The 26,918-nt window shown below is 38.4% G+C and overlaps 1 protein-coding gene and 1 long non-coding RNA gene across 5 annotated transcripts in view; one reads left to right on the top strand and one right to left on the bottom strand.

Annotated features, from left to right (window-relative positions):
• LOC124721228 overlaps positions 1-26,918 on the top strand; it is a 91,012-nt gene that overhangs the window by 42,546 nt on the left and 21,548 nt on the right. The window contains exon 3 of one of the 3 annotated variants that reach the window (XR_007006299.1): positions 7,946-8,088. The exons of the other annotated variants lie outside the window; for them this stretch is intronic. This is a non-coding gene — a long non-coding RNA (uncharacterized LOC124721228). Of the gene's footprint in view, positions 1-7,945; positions 8,089-26,918 lie in introns of those variants that run through there. 3 annotated transcript variants of the gene reach the window in all.
• LOC124721226 (guanine nucleotide exchange factor C9orf72-like) overlaps positions 1,552-26,918 on the bottom strand; it is an 85,742-nt gene continuing 60,375 nt past the window's right edge. For both annotated transcript variants that reach the window (XM_047246083.1, XM_047246082.1), the window contains 3 exons: positions 15,348-15,509; positions 7,913-8,063; positions 1,552-2,152 (listed from right to left, as the gene is read on the bottom strand). In XM_047246083.1, the coding sequence (XP_047102039.1) occupies positions 2,057-2,152; positions 7,913-8,063; positions 15,348-15,509 (409 nt within the window). In that variant the 3' untranslated portion in view covers positions 1,552-2,056. The remainder of the gene's footprint in view (positions 2,153-7,912; positions 8,064-15,347; positions 15,510-26,918) is intronic.

Genomic DNA, 26,918 nt, shown 5'->3' with positions numbered 1-26,918 from the left:
CTTTCCACACTGACAATCAAAAATGTACTGATTCTGGCATATTTATCTTTCTGTATAAATAAAATCTACTTATTTGAACTGCTATAGACTTCATCACATCATCTGTTACAACTAACCAGCAAAAATGAGGAGATGTTAGAAACTTTCTCTAATCCACACTTGCATTCTGAAGCTGAATTGTTCAACACATGCGTAAATGAACTAAAACCACTTTTCTTGCAGCCTCCTCATAAAACTCAATCTCTCTTTCAGATGCTTCATGCACATGCGCGCGCACACCTATAAAAACACACACACACACACACACACACACACACACACACACTGAAGGACTTCTATCTCTTGTCGACACATACAGAGGTACATGGCTTATGATTGTTCCTTCGAGAGCCTGTCCAAGACTCATCACTATCATCGCCAATGAAGAGAAAATTCTCACGTTGCTTTTAGTGAGAATCTTCAAGATTTATTTGCAAAACTGAACCTTAAGACAAAAAACTTATATGAAAATAGCAACACAAAACCATAGCAGAAGAACTGTGACTCATCGCATTAACACATCAAGAGCACTATGGTATCTGTCACCCCAACTTAAAATGCCTGGAACACAAAGGGATTAGCAGTGTGGTGGCACATGTAAACACAACCAAAGCACCTGGAGGAAGGGGCAGTGAGCGTGCATTACCATACCTATAGCACTTCAAGTAGAGATTTCGTTATATCATCACAGAGTTCAGCAAAGACACTTTTTATGGGACTGAAAAGATGAAATGACTATTTCTGTATAGATAAATTTATTTTTAATTGGATTATATAATTTCAGTAAATTTTCTGAGCACTTTTTAATTTACAAAACACTAGAGAATCACAGTTGGAATATTTCATTTAACACACATACACTACTACCTTTTTTCTTTTAAAAAAAAGGCTATTTTACAAACACAAACGAGAACAACAGCAACAACAATGATGACAACAACAACAACTGCTAACTGGAGCTAAAATTAATTTATGATTGCAGAAAGTCCAGGAGGGGATAACAACAATGTAGAAAGGATGAGATTGCTACTTAACACATAAAGGAAGTATTGAACTGCAGACAGGTACAATAAAAAGAATACTAGAAATATATAAGCTTCTTGACAATGTCTTTCCTCAGAAATGGCACTTACCCACAACAATAACAACAGCAACAACAACTTACACACACTTGGCAAAATGTACTCTGCTCCCACAGCAGTAAGCACATACACCTTCTATCATGCCAGTGTGCCTACAAGTCCTTTATTATGCTGTACTTCTGCCCCCTTCAGCACAGCTTCCTGATGCTGCACCTAGCAGCCGTATCCCGTCCCTAGCACGCCTCTGCACATCCACAAAGGCAGCACTACCATCTTCCCTCCCTCACCCCTATTCTGCTATCCAGTGCACATCCAATTACATACCTCCTTCTTACCTGTACCACCCGACCCAGTGCACTGCTGCTCACATCAGATGCGGTCACAGTTGGATCTTAGCACCTGGAGGCAGTTGCCGTGCGTGCGTGCGTGCGTGTGTGTGTGTGTGTGTGGTAGTGTGTGTGTGTGTGTGTGTGTGTGTGTGTGTTTTTTTTTTTCTACTTCTGAGGACGGATTTTGTCCACCAACTTAAATATTTACAGTATTATTTTTCGCTGTGCCTGTATGTGACTCAATGCCACCTTGATGTGGGGAGTAACAATCTGCCCTTTCCACACTACTACTAATTACTTACTGAATTACAAAATAATAATTTGTTTTCATTTTCAGTTTTTTCATTGAAATGTTATATGTAGTATTGTCTCAATTAAAAATATTTTGAACATTTCTTTGTCTTAAACCTCTAAAATACAATAATCTTATTCAAAAATACACAATAACAGAACAATGTTAACATTTAAAATAATTCTGAGCTTTCATAACATGACAAACAACCAAATATTCCTCACAGCCAGGCAAATAATGCTACAGTGAACTCTATGAATTTATAAATTGAAAGCCAAAGTTTTACACAAGTTTACTGTAACAAATAACAAGGTTTAGGTGTCATGGGGATGTGTTTCAACAAAAGGAACTTCCTGTAGCCATATCTGTTGCATCTGGCTCCGTGTATCCTCTCTCGGCAGTTGCAGTGGCTGTAAAATAGAAAGTATAATTTAGCTTCCTGTTATTAGTACAGGTGTAAAAGAATAATACCCCAAAGAAAAATGTTTCCAAAAAGAGTGCTGAATTCCCATTTCAGAATCTTTAAGTGCACCATTTTGTTTTTAATAAGTTCTCAAATACCAGTAGCTTTCTACCACAAATCTGCCTCTGAACTACCAATTTTTCTATTTTTATTTGTCCACAGTATGTTTCTAGTTCTGTTAAAAGATGACTGCATTCTCAATGATAGTGTTCTCCCTTTCTTTCTAGTATGAACACTGATTCCATTCCATAACAACAACTTACAACAAAAACTCTTTTTCTTAATTATCATATTTACCTGAGTATAAGATACACCCCTCCCATTTTTCTTAAAGAGGTTCCTTCAGGAAATTTTATTTTTAACATATTGCAACTAATTAAAATTAAAAAAGTGCTTAGCTGATATGAAGTGTCTTTTGAAACAGCTAGATTTGTAAATTGTTCTTCTGCTGCCATGGCTAAAGTATACTGTGCGTGGTAAAACAGTGCTATCCAAAACCAGGCCATAGATGACTGGGGAGAACGGTGGCTGTGGAGATATGTACAGGCGAACAGAAATGCAACTGTTTACCAACTGACCACCCAGAGGAACAGCAGGCTATCAACAGTGTTTCCTCAATGACTGTACAGCAAATGTAGCCAACAGGACAGTTCAACGTGTTACACAGCTCGCAGTGTACCTGAATGGTTCAAAGAGTACAATAAACACTCCAGATTTAAATCCAACTGAGAATCTATGGGACCACCTCGATCGGGCTGTACGTGTCACAGATCCACAACAGAGAAACCTAGCGCAGCTGGTCACGTCACTGGAGATGGCATGGCTCCACATCCCTACCGGTACCTTCCAGAACTTCACTGACTTTCTTTCAACAGGTTTCACAGTTGTCCGTGTTGCGAAAGGTGGTTATTCAGGCTTCTGACAGATGGTCACATTAATATGGCTGGATATAATTTCATAAAATTGATGTTACACTGGAGGTAATTACTAAGTATTATTATTTTGTGGCACCTTCCTAAAAAAAAAAAATTAAAATAGTGTCTATGCAGCACAAGAAGGTTAGAACAGAGTCTACTGTCATTGATGCAGCAACATGGAGCTCATCCTCTCAAAATCTTTGACCTGCGCAGCACAGGCACAACCGTGGCCAGTGGGATGGATGATTCACAGCCAGTTACAGTATTTGATATAGTAGAACATTAAAACAAATCGCTGGCATACCAGATACTGCCTTTGACTGCATGAGTGACAGGAATACAAATGGTAGTGTCAGCAATTTTTTGAGACTACACGACCTTCTCGAATTCTTCAAACTAAATCTTCACATGATCTCAACTATCAAAGCTTCATTTGTCAGTGTAAGATGAATTCTATACTAATCTATCACACCACATAAAAACATTGACCTCAGCATTAGTAGTTAAAGACCACTCCCATATTTTTCGAATGAAGAATTTGGCAAAAGAACCTTGTCATATATAATTGTGTAAATATGGTAACAGTATTTGGTGCATTAATTTTTGTGTTATACATTACTGATATGTCATCTGTTCTGTCCCACAGCAAGAACCATCTACACACTGACAAACTTCAATTACAGTTAATTCCAAGAGCAATGAACCTAGGATCAGTCACCACGCATTTCAACACAAACATACTTCTCTTGTCATGATGGCCACAGAATGTAAGTCTGAAATTCAATTAACCTAAAACTGAAGAAATTGTACTTCCTCTTACCCTTTGGTTCTGAAAATATTTTGAAATCTTACTCAAGAACAGTTCACAATTACCTTTTCGTGCTAGGCATGTTAGGCAAATGAGAAACTTTCTTGGTCTGGCAATTCGACTGCATTGGTATCAACAAAATTTGGTTTTTGCATGGAAACTAGCTGCATAATAAGATGTACATGAAGAGGCAATTCAATTTAAGGTTACAGTTTTGTTTATAAAGCTTTTAAACTAGTAGCTCTCCATTCATATGAATAAATTTTAATACCTCTCTAAAAAAACTTAACGTGTGACCAAAGCCAAAAAAGTACTAAATTTCATTACACAGCTACAGACATCAATCCCAACTGCCTTGCAACATCGCAAAGTTCATATAAATCTTTATTTTGAGTGAATATTTTTGAGTTTGATGAAAAGCATGGCAAATGTATTTTGCGGATGTTTCAGAATCACATTTCATTGATGGCTCTAATCACTGGAAAAAACATGGGTCAAAATTGCATTAAGTTGAAAGAGGACTATATAGGTGCATTTTCATAAGCTATTTTCCTCTCTACCATATACACCACCACCACCACCACCACCACCACCACCACCACCACCGCCGCCGCCACTTTTGACGTTAGTATACAAAACTTATAAATGAAAGTAACTTTTGTGTGATGTGTCACTGTCAAGTAATATTGCTTGATGGCACTTGGTCTACATATACACATAGAAAGAACTGGTACAGTAAAGTACAGAAGGCAACCGAAGGAAATATGCAATGAGAGGAACAGGTAGCATTTTTATTCAAAGACAATAATTAAACTGAAGTCACAGTGATTTATGATGGTCCCCTGCACAATATAAAAGGCAGGACATGATTCTTAATATGGTGTGTGATAACCACAGATGGCAGCGCACACTCTGCAGTGTGCTCCCATGCTGGTCACAAGGTTGGTATGGAGTTCTTGTGGTAGGGTGTTCCATTCCTCCACCAGCATGGCTGACAACTCTTGGATGGTCACTGGGCTTCAGTACATCTCCCTATGTGTCCCACATGTGCTCGATGGGATTTAAGGAGGGGGAGTGAGCAGGCAAGTCCATTCGTTGAATATACTCTTGTTCGAAGAGTTCCTCAACCTGTGCTCTTTGATCAGGCCACGCATTGTCATCCAATGAAATGCACCCTGGAAAAGATGCACGTTGGGAAGGAGTACAGTACCACAAAAATGTTTATCAGTGCTATTGTGTTCAAAGATTTGGAGGCCAGTATGCCTATGCAACATTATGCCTCTTCACACCATATCACCTGCACCACCAAAACGATCATGTCTGACAATATTCCCAGGTGCATTACATAGCGAGATGTGGGAACACGTAATGCACCCAGGAACACTGTCAAACATGACCATTTTGGTACTCGAGTTGTCATCGTGTGGAGAGGAATAATGTTGCATGGGTGTACAGTCCTCCAAATCTTTGAACACGTTACAATCATTGGGCGATGTTATTATGACATTGTGCTCCTTCCCCACACGTCTTTTCAGGGGTACTTTTGGCCCTGATTTCATTTTTGTGGAGGACTATGTGCACAAGCATTGAACAGTGGAGGTGGAGGAAGTCTTAGAATGAGAGGATAATCAGTGAATGGACTGGCCTGCTTGTTCCCCTTATTTAAATCCCATGAAACATGAACTTTATAGTAACTGCTGTCTGAGACAAAAACACAATACCATTCATCTCACTCCATAATTCTTTCAGTTCCCTACTGTACTATACTGTAGCAGTTCTTTCTATGTACGGTTCAAGTTTCATTGAGCTATGTTACTTGGCAGTGACACCCAGCGAGGTGGCACAGTGGTTAGCACACTGGACTCGCATGTGGGAGGATGGTGGTTCAAACCCATGCCTGGCCATCCAGATTTAGGTTTTCTATGATTTACCTAAATCACTCCAGGCAAATACTAGGATGGGTCCTTTGAAAGGGCACGCATGATTTCCTTCCCCATCCTTGACACAATCCGAGCTTGTGATCCGTCTCTAATGACCTAGATGTCGATGGGACATCAAACCCAATCTTCCTTCCTTCTTACTTGGCAGTGACAAACAAGCGATAGTTATTTTTGTCCATACATTTTGCACACCAGGGCATATAAGTTAATTATAGCTACTATCCTAACTGTTTCTCCAGTGAATCTCAAGAATATACGGCAATTGATAAATTTAAGAAACTGTATTTTTTAAATGTTTGACATGTATATGCTGCTTCCACAAACTGCCTCCATTCAAAAAGTGGCAGATAAGTAAAATTGTTACATTCATTATCTTTTACGTTTTTCACTTGAGTTTAATACCTTCTTCATCATTACTTAATTTCCCAATAATTTGTCTTGCTCATAGTTTAGAGCTCCAGAAATAAACTTCTGCTTTGTGTCATAGCAGGTACAAAAATATCCAATTATTTGACTTTTGTATTCGACAGGAAATGGCCATTTTGAGGTTGTATTTACTGATATTTTTACCCTTTTAGTAAGAGGTGTTTCCTCAAAATTATGCCTTTTGTTAGTGAATGCCAAAAACATGTTTATTATGGCTGGTTTTTTAATGAAGGGCAACTGAGAACAATTTGTATACTTAGAATGAGGCATACGAGATGTGCTAGTAAGCAAGAATGACTTAAGGGTACTTTCAACCAAACAAGAGTTTCTTCAACACACAGATGTCGGTGTACAGTGTAGTGATGGAGGAAAAACATTGTTCGCAGTATCCGCAAAAACCTGAAATTTAGCTGCGGGGTCAGTTGTTCAGTAACGTGTGTAATTCTGAATATGATGTAGAATGTAAAAATTAACAGCAGTAACTGCAAAATTAGCAAACATCACAATGTGACCAGGTTTACATTAGATGATCAAAACCTGATTTTTTTATGAGTAATCTATTTGAAATTACTGGTAGGAGAGGAGTAATTTCTATGAAAGTAGTTGGATGTCAGTGTTTTATAATCAAATCTGATGACTGAAAAATTTGAGAAGCACAATTATTGCCTAAACAACACACTGGAAAATTAATTGGGGATAGCATTTGCTGGAATCTACACAGAATCTGCTGAGTCTGCATTAATGAAGCAGATTGTTTGCTGTGTCAACTACTCCTACACCTACTCCTACTCCTTGTGTTCCTACTAACACAACCTGCTGTGAGTCACTTCAAATTTCGGCTCTTCACCAGTCATTGGTGATTAACGGTCACTCGAAGAATAAAATCGTGAGTTTTCTCCACCACTGGATATCTGATACTTGAAATCAATTTCAGCAAATTCATCCTCACTTGCATTAATATTCATGTTTGAGCAGTCAAAATTTTACACCGAGAGTCGAAAGTAAGAGTTTTATGTAATACCCTTAATTCTCATTTGCTATGGCACAGAAGTACGAAATCTTTCTTTGCCTTCAAAGTGGTTACATCATCTGTAAATGGCATCATGCTAATATCATGACTAGCACTTTTTACCAAAAACAGAGGTCACACTTATTGGAACTACAAGGATTAACTCACTATTACTGCATCCAAAACAACATTTATGAATGCTGCAGTGCTGCATACATTTCCTCTTACCCAAAAGTACTTCGTCTACCACACCATTGTGACATCACTGAAGTGGCCTGAATTACTATCTGGAAGCTGAATTTTCTTAATTTATGGTGCCTCCTGTTAGTTCTACACTATGTGTTACATGACTGAAACTTAGTTTTAGTGATAAAATTGCCACTGTTAGGGATACCTATATATCAGCTACTGTAAGTTGTGTACATTCTTCAGTGATCAGTTCACAGAAAGGGTTTTTGATAGCTTTATATATTCACAATTGTGAATGATTTTCAAAATTTCAGTGTACAGTAATTAAAGCATTACATATGTATCATAGCAACAGTCCTCCATTTATGATACAATGTTTTAGTTAAATTTCTCTGCATAAATAGTATAAAGATTTTACCTTCAATATATATGAATAAACTCCTGGCTTCAGTTTTTCAGCTGCAGCCAAAACAATGCGGAAGTCACTGTCTTCAAGATTTAAGCACTTCATCAAGAAGTGACGGTGGGGTGGGGAACCAAACACAGAAGACGAAACTATTTCAGCATATCTGTGAATTAAAATATAACAGTAATTCTTCCTGGTCCTTCCAGGTACTGATTTTTTTTTTTTTAAAAAAAAAAAAAAAAAAAAAAAAAAAATTACAAGTTTTATTTATTTAGTTTTCTACGTCATAAAGCTGCCAACATGTATGGGTGAGCATCAAAAGAATGGGAAACACTATGATATTACTGTTGGCTTCTCATTACCTACAAGAGTAAGTGCAAATAAAATACCAACAAAGATGTAAACAAACACAACACGGAAGACGGAAAGATGTTACAACAAAATTTTGTTTGCTACCATCTTGCATACTAAAAATAAAAGTAAACAAACAACTGGAACTCCAAATTGGTGTTAAAAATGAAAGTAGTATCTTATGTACAGTGTAGATACATAGTTGTGAAACTTGTTACCATTTACTGATGAAGAACAAGCACTGCAAAAAAAAAATAAATGTGCATGGACAGATATGCTTAAACTGTTATGAGCAACATCAGAATATTTTTCTTTCTGCAGCTTATTTCAAATGCAAATATACAGCTGTGAAAGACACACATTATCTCAAGTGTGAAAGACACACATTATCGCAATCAACATAATACAACAAACATTACACAAATTGGGGTTACCATCTTTCACCCTACAAATCATTTATTTAAGATACTCTGCAGATGGGCTTCGTCAGATTAAGATCAATTCAATTTGGTAGCCTCACTATGTGATTTCACTGTCATTCTCCTAAACCACAGAAGTACAATTCTGGCTGTAAGACATGGACAGTTTCCCTGACAGAAAATGTCATCGCCATCAGGGAAGACGTTGAGCATGAAGGGATACAACTGGTCCACAATAATGTTGGCATAGTTCACAGCTATCACAATGGCTTTACTGCCCCCACCAGCCCACATCCACGCCGCGGCGCACATTTCAACCAATCGTTTGCCCAGATGATGACATCTATGAACACAACCGTAGATCTGGTGTAACATGATTTGTACAACCAGGCGACATGTTCCCATCGATCCACAGCCCAGTCTCCATGATTCTTTGGCTACTGCAACTGTGATTGACAACATTGTCGGGAACACAAGGGTGTCACCTGCTTTGGAGTCCCATGTCAACTGTGTGCCCCGGATTGTGTATTCTGAAACAGTGCCTGCACCAGCACTATACTCCATCTCCAAATTTGGAACAGACTGCCACCTATCCCACATTACAGAGCAGGCAAGTCTCTGATAACCACTTCCTGTAAAGAGGCATGGACATATGAGATCTCATCGCATTACGGCTTCACCATCCTTCAACCACTTCCCACAGACGCACAGGAAAGTAACAAGTGAACTAGCAAACACCTTTACCAGTTGCGAGATGCTTGTTCCTATGTGCTGGGTCAAAACAATCTGCCATCTGTCAAAGTCACTTATGTTAGGGGATTTCCCCATTTGTGTGGCCGCATGTATTGTCACTAGAACAATTTACTATTCGCCTCTGGCACACTGTTTACCAATATCCCTATTCTCTATGATACCTCCCCTTTCACATTTTGTCTTCCCTCATCCTTTCTACAGGTGGGATTTTCTCATCCTGGGGTGTTAGGGTGACCTGAATTCCCTCTTTAGCCTTCCTCAGCATATCCCTCTTCCCTCCCTGATAGAGGAACCATTAGTTCCAGAAGCTAGGTAGTGTGTTCCAGCACCACACACACTTCACTTTCTGAAGGTCCATTTTGGCCAGCAATACTGTCCCATAATATATTAGTTTTCTCTATCAAATTTGCCTCTGATAAAATTTTTGAGATATCTGATAAAACCAAAACTATTGATATGCTACACGTAACTGTGATGAGAAGGCAAAGCTCTACTGCGCAACTCCCCACGTATGCCTCAGAAACAATCGATTCTTCCGTCTTAGCTATGTCTTCCACAGATCACTTGAATGATTCTTTCATCCAAATAATTTTGAATGAGTCAATTTACACGAGATGTACACATGATTACTGTGAACATTAATGAACACAATGATTTTTAGTCCTAGTCATGCAACTGCACTTATAAGCTAGTTTTTTCTTTAACAGTCTACCAGTTTTTCAACAGAAATTCATCTGTGAATGAGTTGTTCAGGGGAAATTAGTTTAGGCTAGATTTAAAACTTGTTCTGTTACCTGTAAGACATTTTATGTTACGGGGCAAGTAATCAAAAACTTTTGTTGCTGCATATTGAGTTCATTTCTGAGCCACTGGCAGCCTTATTAATGGGTAATACAGGTCATTTATTCCTCCAGTGGTGTTAAGTTGTTAAGTATGGAGATCATTATTTTTCTAACATTTTGATGGATTATTTATTTATGACAACTTTCATTAGCACATATGTATGCATTTTGGTGGTTAACTTCCCTTTCTCTCACTAATAGACTTCTGTCAGGTTTGGAAAACTACTGAGAGACACGCACGAGTCCAAGCTTTCACAGTTCGGATAGAATAGATATGCCTGCCAAGATCCAAAATCTGAATCTGACTCCAGGTGTCGTGAATTACTGCACACTCTTCCTCGAATACTTGGTCTTCAGATTTGTGTAACTAAGTTTTGCAAAATGGTATCACTTATTTCTGGAACAAATTTTTCACTCTGCGGCAGAGTACACGCAGATTTGAAACTTGCTGGCACATTAAAACTGCGTGGTAGCCCGCACGTGGAGGTACACTGGAGAAAGTTCAGAAGTAGAAGATAAGGTACTGTCACAAGTAAAACTGCAAGGGTGGGTCAGATGGATTGGTCAGCAGGGCACCTGCAAAAGACAAGAGGTCCCAGATTCGAGTCCTGGTCCAACATGCAGTTTTAATCTGCCAGGAAGTTTTGGTATCACTATTCTTCCTACAATTCTGATCTGTATTCACCATGTGCATTTACATGAATGATTTGAGCCTAGTGGCATGTCTTTTGATTCTTTCAACGTTAGCTGTCACAAATACTCAAACCTGCAAAAGGTAGACATCTCAAATTCAAATCCCAGTTCAGCACACCATTTTAAACAGCCACGAAGGTTGGGTATCACTTTTCTTCCAATGATTCCAATTTCACTGAGTGCACTTAAATATACAATATGATGCCAGTAGCATGTCTCTTGATATTATTTTGATTTTTACTGTCACTAATACTCAATAAAAATTCCAAACGTTGGGCTAGTACTGTAAATACATCACCTGAGTGTATAGTACATGGTTTCCTTTACAGATCTACTACACATTTCCATCTGGCTTCCCTACTATTGATTTTAAACATTTGCTCCATTTTATACAGCATTACACCAATACAGTTACAAGCATCAGAAGTTTACCACTAATATTGTAACTAGATATGACCCACATATTTTCCTTCTTTTATTACAGTCATTTGTGTGTTTAGAAACAGTACAACCATTCTGTACACTAACTAGAAATAATGTAAGTTGTTCTCCATTTTCCTACAACTATCCTATGAATGATACATTCTTTGAGACAAGAGCATAATCAGCACACAAGCAAAGTACTTATGATATTATCTGATAAGTTTTTATGTTTATTGATAACATTAGTGACCCTATCCTCACTGCACAATCAATATTACTTTTGCATAACATCTGTCACCTGCTATAAATTACAGGCTTCTATCATTCAAACCTCTCGAGTGAGCCACATATTGAGAGAATATTCTGTACGATCGTATCTCAGTTAACAGTCACCAATGCGATATGACATCAAATGCCTTTCAAAAATGATCTGATTTTGTGCAATAAGGAAACAGTGTCATTTGTATACAAATAACACAACTGTGTAATTTGGTCATTCTCGTTTACATTGGTGTTTAGTGGTAAAATGCAAGGGTCATAATTTTAGAGGTCAGAAGTGTATATCTCATGAAGGATGAAATGCTAATTACTTTGTTGCAAGGCAACAACACAAATTGTTTGTGCCTCCACTTAGACTGATTTCTTGCTTACTTATTTCCATAAACAATTACTGTTTCATTTGCCCATTAAAAGATTTTCTTTGTAACTTTTGGTTTCTTCACTATTATTGTCTTTATCTGTAACTACCTATGAGAGGCAAATATACGGTCACACACTTTAATAGATAGCCACTTTGGAACAATCAGTAAATCAATTTTTTTGTTATTAAAAGTGTGTGTAGCTAGCATCTGTCTGGTTTGAGACATACATTATATGCAGATCTTTACTATTTATTTTAGCTTAGTCACAGGAATTTTTATTTACTCTAAAATTCCCAAATTTACTGAAAATTTTACACACTCACAGGCCAGGTAACAATTGGATTAAGACTGCTATTGTACACATCACCACCTCAAACTCATCATTAACGATGTGATTGTTTCCGAATGAGGGAAAAATAATTCTCTGTACACCTCCGTACAAGCCCTAATTTCTCGATATTTTTGTGGCCCTTATTAATTTCTCGATATTTTTGTGGCCCTTATTAATTTCTCGATATTTTTGTGGTCCTTAAGCGTGATGTACGTTGGCAGGAGCAGAATCGTTCAGCAGTCAGGTTCAAATGCTGATTCTCTAAATTTTCTTAATAGTGTTTCAAGAACACTGCCTTCCCTGCATGAATTCCCATTTGAGTTCCTGAAGCACCTACGCAACACGTTGTGTTTGAGTCTACCTGTAACACATCTAGCAGCCCTCCTCTGAATTGCTTTGATGTGTCTTCCTTCAATCTGACCTGGTATGGATCCCAAACACTCATGCAATACTCAAGAATAGGTTGCACCAGTGTCCTATACGCGGTCTCCTGTACAGGTGAACCACGCTTCCCTAGAATTATCCCAAAAAACCAAAGTCAACCACTTGCCTTCCCTACGACAGTTTTCACATGCTCATTCCACTTCATATTGCTTTGCAACATCACACCCAGATATTTCAATGACTTGACTGTCTCAAGCTGGACACCAGTAATACTGCATCTGAATATTACAGGTTTGTTCTTCCTACTCGTCCCCATTAAATTACATTTTTCCACATTTAGGGCTAGCTGCCATTCACCACACCAACTGAAAATTTTGTCAAAACCATCCTGTATCTTCCTATAGTCACTCAAGTTCAACACCTTGTACACCATGGCATCATCAGCAAATCCTACATTAATGACATCTTAAGAACAAGGTGAGTGCAGAAGTACATAACAGTAATTTTCCTCTTACTCCATATGCTAATGAAATACGTCAAGGAGCAACTTACAATGGTATAAAATGGCCTCTATCACGCAACACATGCACCACATTTAAAACATTACAATAGACATTCTTCCATGGAACAGAAGGAAGTTTCCAAGGAGAACAAAATTTTACTTTGGTGTCCATCAAATATTTTGAATGACTGGGTAAGTGATCAAAAATTTTAGTTGCAGCATTATGCAACACTTTTTGTGCTAAAGACAACCTTAGCGTAGCGTAACAGATGCCATTTTTTCTTCTGGTATTGTAATTGTGTACCTCACTGTTCTTTTTGAACTGCAGTGGATTATTTACAACAAACTTCGCGAGGAAATAAATATGGTGTGAAGCAGTAGTCAGAAAGCCCAACTCTTTAAACAGGTGTCTACAAGATGATTGCAGATGAGCACCACATGTAATTCTTATAGCATGTTTTTGAGCAATGAAGATTTTCTTTGTTACAGAGACTTACCCCGAAACATTACTCCATATGACATTACTGAATGAAAATATGCAAAATATGTCAGCTTACTGATTTACCTCTCCCCAAGATTTGTAATAATTCACTGTGCCAATGTGGTTAAACTAAGTTGTTTTAGGAGTTCCAAAATGTGCTGTTTCCAGTTTAAATTCTCATCAATATGGACACCTAAAAATTTTGTTGCACCCTACTTATTAGTTCCTCACAATGTGTTACATTCATCATTAGTGTAGTACCCCGATATCTGCAGAGCTGAATATGTTGTGTCTTTTTCAAATCCAGAGTGATTCCATTCACAGAAAACCAGTCAATGAAACTTTTCAGAACAATATTCACCATTTCTTCAGTTGATGTATTTATTCTTGGATTGATTATAATGTTAATGTTACGCAAAAAAGAACTAATTCTGCTTGTTGTATATTCGACAGAAGATCATATACATGTATGAGGAAACATGGCAGACCTAAGACTGAGCCTTGGAGAACCCCATGCGTGATTTCTCCAGTCAGAAGAAACTTCCCTTATTACACTGGTTGAATTACAAAGTACAACTTTATGCATTCTTTTGTTTGGCTAGGAGAACACTGTGATTCACACAAATGTCATAGAAAGGTCACAGAGAATACCAACCGGTGCAACTTCGTAATTTAATGCTTGTAAAATTTGGTGAGCGAATGTGTAAATGGCATTCTCAGCAGAGCATCTCTTCTGAAATCCGAAATGTGATTCACTGATGATATTATTGTTGCTCAGGTAGAATACAATTCTAGAATACATCACCTTCTCAAAAATTTTGGAAAATGATGCCAGCAGTGAAACAGGTCGGTAGTTACTGGCATCTCTCCTATTATGTTTCTTATAGAGGAGTTTAACAAAGGCATGTTTCAATCTCTCTGGAAATATGCTTTGAGTCACTGAGGTATTATGCATTTCAGATAAGACAGGGTTTATTACATGGGAACAAATCTTTAGCACTCTGTTGGAGACACTATCAAATCCAGATGAGCTTTTATTTTTGAGAGAACGAATAATTTTCTTAATGTAAGGGGTAGATTTGGTGACACATTCATATGACAATTTTATGAACGTTGCTTTTTTTAACATATTGCTGTGGTGTTTCTTTTGAACTGTTTAGCTCTGTATTTTCTACTATATTTAACAAATGATCATTACATAAATTTATTACCCCTGTCTCATCATTTATAGCTCTTCCATTTAATTCAATAGTGATCATATCCTGTTCTTTGGTTAGTTACCCTGTCTCTCATTTCACTACATTCTATATATACAAGTATGTTGTCAGAATTACTTACTTCTCACATTTCACATTGATTTTTTAAAACTTTCCTTTGTAATTTTGAGTAGTTTTTTAGTGTGCAACTACTGCAGGATCTCTACTTGTTCTTGCCAACTGATACATTACCCTTTTTCTTCACAAGATATTTTAATACCGCTAGTGATCCATGTTTTTTTACATGACTGTTTAATGTCCTTTCTGAATAGCTTATGCAGAAAGCTCTTTTCAAATAATAATAAATAGTTATTACATATTCATACAATATTCAGCTATGTAGGATTTTTCTATGTGCTGATTCAACCTACCTTAAGCAATGAATCTGACTTAGTAGACAGTGTGCCATTGTGCTGATCTTCTGTACAAATAATGTCACAACTTTAGCCCAATCTGGTGGCTGCAATCTTCTCAAGTCCTTTAACAGTTCTTGAACTAATGATGCACTGTCCTTCACAGGATGCAGTATTCTCCTGTAATAAGATATATTACACATCACTGAAGCAGAAAAAATATACATTGTGGCAGACAAACTGTATGTATTGCGAGATTGATTTCAGAGTACAAAAATTATGGCTGATGCGGCATATTACAGTTACTGCAGTTCTAAATTTCTGTATCAGCTATAGAATTTTTGAAACATGCTATTTTAGAAATCGATCCTTGAAATAAATCTCTGTACACAACCAATATTTAATAGAAAACATACATTTGAGCATAAAATTATAAATCACTTATATGTAGTTTAGTAACTGCTAAGCAAAAGCAGATTGTTCTGTGAGTTCGCCACAAAAATTTCTCAAGCAATTGAGAAGTCATCTTAACATAGCAACACACTTCTTAAATATGAACTATGCCCTTCACATTGTCACTTAATATAAGAGGAGAGGTATGCAGCTAAGCTAAGGACACTATTATTTTTAAGTAAATGTAACAAATTAAGCTGGAATATGGTTTGTTAGATACTATTATACCACTCTATCAGATATCTACAAAAAGACAAATGGATATAGCTTTGTCTAACTTGTGTGGCAGTGAGGAAGTACAACAGATCACAGCTTACTGACCTCCACTTTCAGTCGCTAAGACAGTGGAAACACAGCTATTCTTTATAATTGTTCTGTAACTGTTTAAAAGCTTTAATATCGCATAATGAGTTCTTTCTTAGTGGTCCCCTCTTTTCTGACTCTTTTTTCCTTATTTATCTAAAGTCCTTTACAAAAAATTTGCCCAATGACAGGACAATGCAGTGACTACATCCAAGCGGAAAGTTAAACATGATGATAATCTTTAACAGTCTCCGAAACACACTACTAACACTGTAGCCTCTGACAGTTCATACAGGAAATACCTTCTTCCCCTTTGTTTTATGCGCTTACTGTGTACTGGTAAATAGTTGTATAAAAACAGCCCAGTATTTGAGTCCATTTATTGCATAATTTGTTTATACCATATTTATGCTGTATGCTACGACTGTATCTAATAGAACCACAATCTAAATTTACTTCACCTTATGCAGCAGCAGTGATAACAGTTTTGTTCAAAACTATTTTGCAATAGTCTTTGTCTGGCTGTTGAAACACTTAGTCCTTTAGCATTTGTCACAAATAAAGTGGACAGCAGTTGTTCCCTCACACTGGAGCATGTGCCTACAGTCCAGAGCACCTGCCACTCCTCTCATCTTACCACAGAAAAAGTTATTTATTGTTGTCATGTGAGTTTCCAATGATGAACCAAGTGAAGGATACACAACACCCATTCAATGGAAATGTAGACAGACCTTCTGATCCTGAGTGGAGTTGTCATCATCAGTGTTCCGCTTCTGCTCAAAGGCAGGTTTTCAGATGTAGCCCTCCACGCACTCATGTCATTTGCTACCCACTTCGTTTCCTCACACTTGTTTCCTGTTCTTATACTACCTACCATTTCGTATATTCTGCATAATCTTCTTCTTTTGACACTAACCATTTGCTCCGTAGCATCCATCAGTAAACAGTCTCTTCTCATCCATTGTCCAAGCCAATTGTGTTTCCTCCTCCTGATTACCTTTAAAATTTCTCTCTCTTCCCCCACTCTTTCAGCACCACCACATTCTCACTTTGTCTGCCCATTTTACACTTTCCTCCCTCCACCAAATCCAAATTCTGAATGCTTCTTTTCTTCTTTCTTCCTTTTTCCTCAGTGTCCATGTCTCAGTTCTATATAATTTTACACTCCACATAAAGCTCTTCGCCAGTCTCTTCCTCAGGTCCCTGTCCACACAATCACATAGAGGCCCCCTCCTCTTATTAAATGCCTTATTGGCAATCGTTTATTAAATCTCATCCTTATTACATCTCGATGTCATCTGTAGCTATGCTTGCCAGATATTTGCAAGCACTAACTCGTTCTATGTGTCTTACCCTAACTTTTTAGCTGTTCCTACTTTTCTAGCACTTATCACCGTATATTTTTGTCTTTTTCTTTTTAATTCTCATTCCAAACTCCTTGCAGGTCTTCTTCTTGTTTTTTTTTTTTTTTTTTGCTGATAACACCATATCATTCACAGATCGAATACATGCTATCCTCCTGCTACCAATCCGCACTCCCCTTTTTTGTTTGAAATATTTTTGATTAATATGCTCCAAATATATGTTAAACAGTATTGGGGGGAGAGAATAGCCTTGCCTCACTCCCCTTCCAATTGGGCTTTCCTCTGTCATCTCATTCCCAATTTGTACTTGTATTTTCTGTTGTAGGTATATGTTCTTACCCTCCCGAGTTGACACCATTCTTCCTTAAAATGTCCATTAATTTATTCCACTGTACTCTATCAAAAGCTTTCTCAAAGTTAATAACAACAGACTAAACTTCTCTTCCTCTTCCAATGTATCATCACCTATAATTCTCGGCAGTCCAATTGCATCTCTTGTACCTTTCTCTCTTCTAAATCAGTACTGTTCCTCTCCATACTTTTTTCTAGTCTTCCATGAATGTTCTATTTATCACCAGTAGTAGAACTTCTGCTGCATTACAAATCAAACTTATGGTTCTAAAATCCTCACATTTCTTGGCGTTGCATTTCTTCTCAACTGATATCATCTGAGAGAAAGTCATCCAGCCATTTATCTTTTTCATACATCTTATTACATAGATGAGTTAGTTCTTCCACACCACTACTCCCAAGGTACTTAAACAACTCTGCCTGTAACCATTAATTCCACTTGATTTGTGATTCTTCATGTCTCTTAAAGCCCTTTCTACCTCTCCTTCCAAGATGCAGCATCATTCGTCCTCTTCTGTAACTCTCATCTCCTCTTCTAGTTCAATATTGTTTGGTTTTTGATCAGCTTCATATAGGCAATCTTCACTTTCCCAACAGTTTATCCAGTTTATGAACCATAGTACCATAACTTCCTTCTGTTCCCATACTTGTCCTGCTTTTCTTTGTTTCAAAGACTAGTTCAGAAGCTAATCTATACATCATTTTATATTTTCCTTCATTTTCTAGTTTCTCTATTTCTTTCACCTCTCTTTCATTCTGTTTCTCACCATAATTCATTATTCAGCAGTGAGGCAAGTCAATCATCATTCAAATCGGCCTTCTTTGTAGAGACTGGACATCATGTGTTAGTCTGACCTTATATGGGTCCTATATAGTTGAGCATTATTCGGGTATGGGCCATAGGTGTGTTTTATATGTGCTCTCTTCTGTAGACATCCCACAGTTTCCTAGTACATTTGCTTCACATACAACTGAGCCTATGTGATTATTACACTTCATATTTATACCTATGGTTATCGTCAAATATTAGTGTAATATGAATTAATGTGGCTGTCCATTCTTTAAATATGTTTTTCAGCAGCAAAGAATGTGTTTCTGACAGTCCCTTTGAATCTTTTCCTATACTTCTGTTTTATGTAGCTTGTCATTCTCACTTTTCTTGTTGAATAGTGTTTCCCTTTCATAGATGGCACTTGACTGACAATGCACGTTTTGAAAATATACATTTACAAAATGGTCTCAAGATGAACAAACCAAATTCACATGTGAGTCACACACTACAATGTCTTACAATATACACTGTCTGATGGTGAGCCCTATACACCAGTAAGTCATGTGAATGTTGAAGATGCAATCAAATAAATTGACAGAACTACTCAGAATGACTTTAACAATTCCCATGTAAAAACACACAACTTTTTTTAAAAACTTATTCATATGCTACGCAGGATTTCAAACTTACACTATTCATGTTTAGCACAATTGACAGAGTTTTACAGGTAAATGACCTTGCTGGATGGTAAAACACACACATCTCTGTATTTTAAATTAATTTTTATTTGATTTTAGCTGTTAAAATTAGAATATCTCCCTTGTGAATGGTAGGCTACATCATTGCTGTGTAAAGGAAATGAACATATGACGTCAGTGGCCAGAGTTCCCAGACGAGAAGTTCGGCCGCCAAGTGCAATTCTTATTGAGTGTGACGCCACATTGGGCAACTTGTGCGTCGACAGTGGGGATGAAATGATGATGAGGACAGCACAACACCCAGTCCCTCAGGGAGAAAATCCCCCACCCCAGCCGGGAATCAAACCCTGGCCCCCGTGGGTGGCAATCCAATGTGCTGACCATTCAGCTAATGGGGCGGACCATGGCTGTGTAGGATGCATTTGCTGCCACATCTGTAATTTTGGAGCCTGGTTATGTGGTAAAATGTTTTATAATGTGTTGTTCTCCCACATTATGGCTTGAGAAGCACACTGACTGTAGCTCCAGTATGTGCATTTTGAAGGGTTATACTAAGTAAGTCCTCTTCTTACCCATTCAACTAAACAATATTATTTATTTTATTTTTATTTTAAATATATTTTTATTTTAACAATATTACATATGTTAGCCACCCACTCAAAAATATCTTCAGAATCGAAAAATGAAGTAGTCGTGATTTCAGAATAGAGGGATATTTACAGCTAACCGATGACACAGATTGCAGCAGATCATTATTGTTCATGAAATTTGTCTTGGCTGTGGGGGGGCCCTGGAACAAAATTGCCAAAGTTTCTATTCTCTTCTTATCTGTACTGTTTAGCATTATATGGAAGTGAAATAAGGATTATACACTTCTGACAAATATTTTCAGAAACTACCTCTTAAAATTTATGTTTATATTTGGAGTTTCCAGTCTCAATTTTATATCCCCATTGCTTCTGCCAAATTTTGCTATCCAAATTGCAAAACTCATCCATGACATAAAGCATTTCATTTCAGAATACACTTCCCTCAAATTACATAACTTAGTTCCACTATATTCTGTTCATTTCTTTAATTTTTTTATGTTAATACTATAGCCTCTTTTTCAAGGCACTATCCATTTCCTTCAACTGATCTTCCAAGTCCTTCGTCTTTTGATAGAATTACAATGTCACTGACAAACTAAATACTTTTTTTCTTTTCTCTGAAATTAAATTCCCTTTCCAAACTTCTCCTTAGTTTCCTTTAACAATTGCTTAATATAAGGTTGAGTAACATGGGGGAAGGCCTATAACTGTATCTTACTCCGTTCTCAGCTACTGCCACTCATTTGTATCTCTTAATTCTTATAACAAATCTGGTTTCAGTACAAGTTGCAGATTTTTTTCACTCTCTGTGCTTTATTCCTAATGACTTGTGATTTTCAACCTATATTGGTAAAAGCCTTTTCTAAATATACAAATGTGGGTTTATCTTTCTTCAACCTTTTCTGTAAGTGGCAGAGTTAGTATAGCTTCATGTAGTCTTGCATTTCATCAGAACCCAGACTGATCTTGATCCAGGTTTTGAAGTTCTTCCTTATTAAAATGACGATCTGGTGATAATCTTTGATGATATGATTATTACACTCTTCTTGCTATCTGAGGCTATTGTGCTTGTCTCATATAGCCAGCATATTAAGTGAAGACTTTTTTGTAATAGTTGGGTTTCCCAAAGATCTTAGTAATTCTTGCAAAATGTCATCTTCACCAGGTGGCTTGTTGCAACCCAGGTCTTTCAGCACTCTGTTAGATTCTTATTGCAGTATCGTATCTCCCACCTCATTTTCATCTGTTCCTCACCCCTTTCCATAATACTGTCTTCAAGTTTCTTGCTATATTTTACATCCATTTTTCAACATTATCTTATTTGCTTTTTTAGCTGCATAGCAACAGGGATGGTGGGGGGGGGGGGGGTGGAGGAGGAGGAGGAGGAGGGTACTTTCACTTCTTTCTCTTCTACCCAGTCCCAAGGTCAAGCCTTGTGTGCAACTCTGGTTATTCGTGCAGCTGACATAGGTTTATATAACCGTGTAACCAAAACATTTGGTAGTGTTATAATTATGTAATTTGTTGTCAGAATGATGATGTACGAGGGCTATCCACAAAGTACATTACGTTTTGGAATTAAAAATAAATAAAGTATTGGAAATTTTTTTTATTATATACATATGAAAGCCACACTTAAATACTACTTTTCTACATAGCTGCCATTTAAATTAAGGCACTTATCATAGTGATGGACGAGCTGGGAATTCCTTCGTCGTAAAATTTGGCCCTGCGCCTTCAACCACATGGTTACCTCTTCTTGAAGCTGTGCGTCATCATCAAAATGCTGCATAGCCAACCACTTCTTCATTGCTGGGAATAAGTGGAAGTCGCTCGGTGCCAGGTTGGGACTGTACGGCGGATGAGGAAACAACTCCCACTTAAAAGATTCGAGAACTTCACGAGTGGCATTTGCCGTGTGGGCCCGGGCGTTGTCGTGAATCAGCAAGATCTTTGAGCCCAACTTTCCCCTGCGCTTGTTTTGTATTGTTGTTCTGAGGTTGTGCAGAGTTTGGCAATACCTTTGAGAGTTTATTGTAGTGCCTCTTTCCAGGAAATCCACAAAAATCACACCTTTTCTGTCCCAAAAGACAGTCGCCATCACCTTCCTTGCCGACATTGTCTGCATGCATTTCTTGGGTTTTCGAGGGGGAATTTGTGTGCCCCCACTGCATTGACTGCAATTTTGTCTCGCAGTTCACATGCTTAACCAATGTTTCGTCACCAGTAACGATGCAATCGAGTAATGAGTCGCCATCATTCTCGTAAGCGTCCAAAAACGTTAACACTGCAGCCATTCGCTGATTTTTGTGAATCTCTGTCAAGATTTTTGGTATCCATTTTGCGCAAAACTTGTGGTAACCAAGCTTTTCGGTAATGATTTCGTGCAACAAACTTCGTGAAATTTGTGGAAAACTCATAGTGTGTTCCGTTATTGTGAAATTACGGTTTTTACGGACCGCGGCATCGACTTTTTCGACAAGTTTGGCAGTCACTATGCAGGGTCTTCCACTTCGCTCTTCATCATGAACGTTAGTTCGGCCATTTTTAAATTTTATGACCCATTGATGCACTCCACCTTCAGTGATTATGTTGTCCCCATACACTTCACAAAGCTGCCGATAGCTTTCTATCGGTGTACAGTTTTTTGCAGTCAGAAATCTTATTACAGCATGCACTTCACACTTCGCGGCATTTTCAATTAACGCTGACATTTCAAACTGTCACAGTAACTCAACGGAGTACAGCACGAACCTCCCACTAGCACGGCAGGATGCCGACTGAGCGGCAGAATGCCATGACACCAAGATGGCCGCGCTAGCGTAGCACTGGTATATAGAAGTCAGAAATATGGAATTTAAACATCATGAAACAAATAGTTTCCCCAAAAACTGACGTTTTAGAAAATTTTACATCTAATGGGATTTAAAGAATGAGGTAAAATTTTAGTAATTACGAAAGGACAGGTTGAGTTGCAGACAGGCACAACAAAGACTTCTCTCTCTCTCTCTCTCTCTCTCTCTCTCTCTCTCTCTCTCTCTCTCTGTGTGTGTGTGTGTGTGTGTGTGTGTGTGTGTGTGTGTGTGTGTGTGTTTTTTCCTTACTTTCCTAAAGAAGGCTTTGGCCGAAAGCTCAGTGTGTAACAGTTTTTGTTGTGCCTGTCTGCAGTTCAGCTTGTAATATGTACGGTGGATAACAATCTATCATTTTCATAATTGTTGATATTTTAAGCTGGGCTTTCCATTATCAGAATTAAAATTTTGATGTTCTGTTAAGTTACCTTCAATAATCCTCGAGTTTTCAAAGAAAATTTAAATTTTGTACAAGAAGTCAGAAAACAACAACAAATAATCCACCATTTAGGTATAAACTAGAACACAGAGGTTACAGCAAAATATTCTGTCTAGAGAACGATTATGACATACTAAGTATCAAAAAGATTGATGTAATTTGGAAAAGGTACAGCAACAACTGAATAGAAAGTTCAGATGGTATATACCAAAGTTCCATTTAAGAAATAGTACCGACTGTGTTTATTATGATATAGATATGAAATGCTCCTTAAACACGGATCTACAGTAGAAAAAATTAACACGTCAGTGCAATCCAAATTGGGAAAATTATTAGTAATTTATGGTGCACAGAACTTTTACAGCACTGAGGTAGGTGTGCCAACAGTTTAGAAGCACTCATTCTGTTTCACAGTCTGTACCAGACTGCTGTGACCCAGGAGCTGCCTCGAGATTCGCTCACTCATAGGTGTGTGTCGCCATTAGTCAGCATGTCAGTGCTAAACTTCATGATGAATTGTGTTGTGCTGCTAGCAGCAACCATGAATGTAACCCACGGACAGCTGTGTGCAGGTACGTTTTGAGGGATCACATTTTATTAGAACTGTTAGAAATTGAGCTTCCTTGTGAACAGCAAGTAGTTGAATGCTTCACCCGGTCTGGTCCAGCACACTTTGTATGTCCACCGCATTCTAAATCCATGTGGCGAGTGTTGTATTAAAACCTTCCCCTTTCTTTAGGCATCATTTCGTCACTGTGGATGAAGCATGGATACATTGTGATACTCCTGAGGCCAAAGAACAATATAAACAATGGGTTCCCAGGGGAGAATCTGCACCAAAAAATGCGAAGACCATTCCTTCAGCCGGAAAGGTTATGGCGACTGTCTTTTGGGATTCACAAGGGATAATCCTCATCGACTATCTGGAAAAGGGTAAAACTGTTACAGGTGCATATTATTCATCGTTATTGGACCATTTGAAAACCGAGCTGCAAGAAAAACGCTGGCGATTTGACCGCAAAAAAGTCCTTCTCTATCATGACAATGCACCAGCACACACCTCAGCAGTTGTGGTCGCAAAATTAATGGAAACAGAATTCCAAGTCGTTTCACATGGGCCCTATTCTCCAGACTTGGCTCCCTCGGACTATTATTTGTTCCCCAATTTTAAGAAATGGCTGGCGGGACAAACATTTTATTCAAACAAGGAGATGATTGCAGCAACTAAAAGCTATTTTACAGACTTGGACAATTCCTATTGTTCAGAAGGGATCAACAATTCTGAACAGCATTGGACAAAGTATATAAGTCTAAAAGGAGACTATGTCGAAAAATAAAAAAGGTTTACCACAAACACTTAAGTAGTTTTCATTTTTGCACGGACTTTTCAAACGCCCCTCATACTTCTCATTTCTCCAATGTTTCTTAATTTTTCTACAAGTGACCTCTATCTATCCTATAGTCCCACCCACACAGATTTGTATTTCTCTTCTCACCACCCTGCACTGCCACTTTCCGCTTGCTGTCAGTTTTATTTTCAGATGCCTGTCTTCCCTCTTGCCAGCATCATCTGTTGAATTTTTATATTTCCTCTTTTCACCAACCAAATTTATTATTTCATATTATCCCAGGATTTCTGCTTCACCTTGTCTTTTTCCCCACTTTTCTGCTGCCTTCACTATTTCAGCTCTCAAACTTACCATTCATCTTCTATTGTATTCCCTGATTAATTTCCAATCTGTCTAACCCATCCAGTTCTCTTTCCCAGTTCTCTAAGCCATCAATGCAAGTAACGGATCTAACAGTCTACCCTATCATCCAAAGAAGACCAGTTTTGATTTTTCTTATAAAGCCTTTTCCCTTGAAAAGCCATTGCCCAGACTACATATCAACACTTTTTTAGGTACCAGTTTGTGACGTGCTGTCAAATAATTTTGAGCCAAGGTCTATTTTACCTCCTGGAACATTTTACCCAAGAGGATGCCATCATTATTAAATTACACAGCAGAGCTGCATCCTCTGTAAAAATTGTGGCTGCAGTTTGAGCTTTGTTTAAGCAGTGACATAAGTGAGGAGAGCAGTCTTCTTCATTTCAGAACGCTACAGAGAAATTGTCTTTGTACTGGACAGGAGTCACTGGTGCCAACATAAGCTACAACTTGCAGCTGTTGGACACTGAGCATACTATAGGAGTCTGATCCCAGACTCCTACATTCATCAGGAGTGAGCCGAGTGGGATGCAGTAGCAAGGGCCTAGTTACGCTTGGGAGCACCAAGAAAACATCACAGACAATAACACGTTTATTGGGCAATAATACAGGACTGTCTTTCGAAGCACAATGCCTCAGCCAACCCAGCATCTTGTCTGCAGTGGAAAGCCAATGCGCACTCGTCTTTCAGTACTGCCAGCACAGTGAAGTGCTGGGTGGTGGCTGCTACGTCACAGGGCAGTCGAACTCTGGCTGTCTCCAACCCTACATATCAATCTCCTAAGTGCTCTCATTGTCATTTAAGGTTTACACTCAGGAGTTGGGTCTCAGGTCCACCTGAAGTATTCACTGACTCACAGCGGCACCTCTCTGCCTCCGTTCAGGAGCTGGCAGCATCGATGTCTGCCACAGGAACGGGATGAGTAGCTGCAGTGCCCCCCCCCCCCCCCCTCACGAAGGCGGATGATTGACAGTGTCCAGGTCACTCAGGTCAAACCCCCAGCATACCTGCAGGGTGATAGCGACCTCATCAGCAGTGGCTCGGAAGTTGGCAGTGCAACAATGTCCTTCCAGCTGGACTCGTGGTTCCATAGACAATCAAAGACATCTAGGTGTGCCAAGGTTGGGTAGTCTGCAATCAGCAATCAGACATTTGTTAAGAAGTGTGGGGTATTTATACTGGTACTTTCAGTGCACTCTGTAGCAGTGGGGATTGTTATGACATCATGTGTACTGATTTTTCCACCACTGTCAGTCAGCTCTCTTAGTGACTTCAGGCCTTTGCAACTTCACTTTTCAGAGGCTCTTTTCTGCTGATTCAACACCTGTTTACTTGTTGTTGTATTTTACAATGCCTTCCTTATGAATCTCTGCTTTGTCCCTAGTATGACAGTATCTCTCAGCTTCCACATTTTCATTACGCTTTGCTTGCAGGCTTTGGCGTTCAGTTGTTCCCCCATGCCGCAATAGCTTCCATGTTTGCTGAAACTCGCTCAGCATTTTCCCTAGTTGGCAGTCTACTGGTCACTGACACTGGCAGTTTGGGCTGGGAGCTGCCAAGGTAGAACCTTTATGAAGTTTTGGTATCTGCTGGGAATACTATTCTGGGGGCGTAACAATACAATAGCTGGCAGCAGAGGCTCTGCTGTATCTTGGATGTAACCCCCAAACGCCCTGGGCTCCAATTTTTCTGAAGAGTTTCATCACATGCTCCTGCTACTGCTGTTGTTATTGTTTTTGTGTTATTGGCTTTCAACGTGAAGTTATCAGAACCCTTACAAATATAAGTAGAAATTAATGCAGTAGAAATTAATGCAGTTAAAACAGCATAAAACTAGGAAGAGGCAGTCTTACGTAAGTACATGTACTCTCCCTGAACCTCACTCATGATCATCCACAGCATCAAACTAGCTCACATCCTTTATAGGATAGCATAAAATGGGCAGATGTTCTAAAACTGGCTATTAAAACCCAAGTAGTATAAGAGAAAAACTGAAGTAATGATAAAGAAAAATGTGACTGGCAGATAAAACTACGGATGAGCCAGACACCCAGATA

This window comes from Schistocerca piceifrons, chromosome X, assembly GCF_021461385.2.
Source record: "Schistocerca piceifrons isolate TAMUIC-IGC-003096 chromosome X, iqSchPice1.1, whole genome shotgun sequence".
In the NCBI taxonomy this organism is placed as follows: domain Eukaryota; kingdom Metazoa; phylum Arthropoda; class Insecta; order Orthoptera; family Acrididae; genus Schistocerca; species Schistocerca piceifrons.
This window is presented reverse-complemented; position numbering and strand designations above follow the sequence as displayed.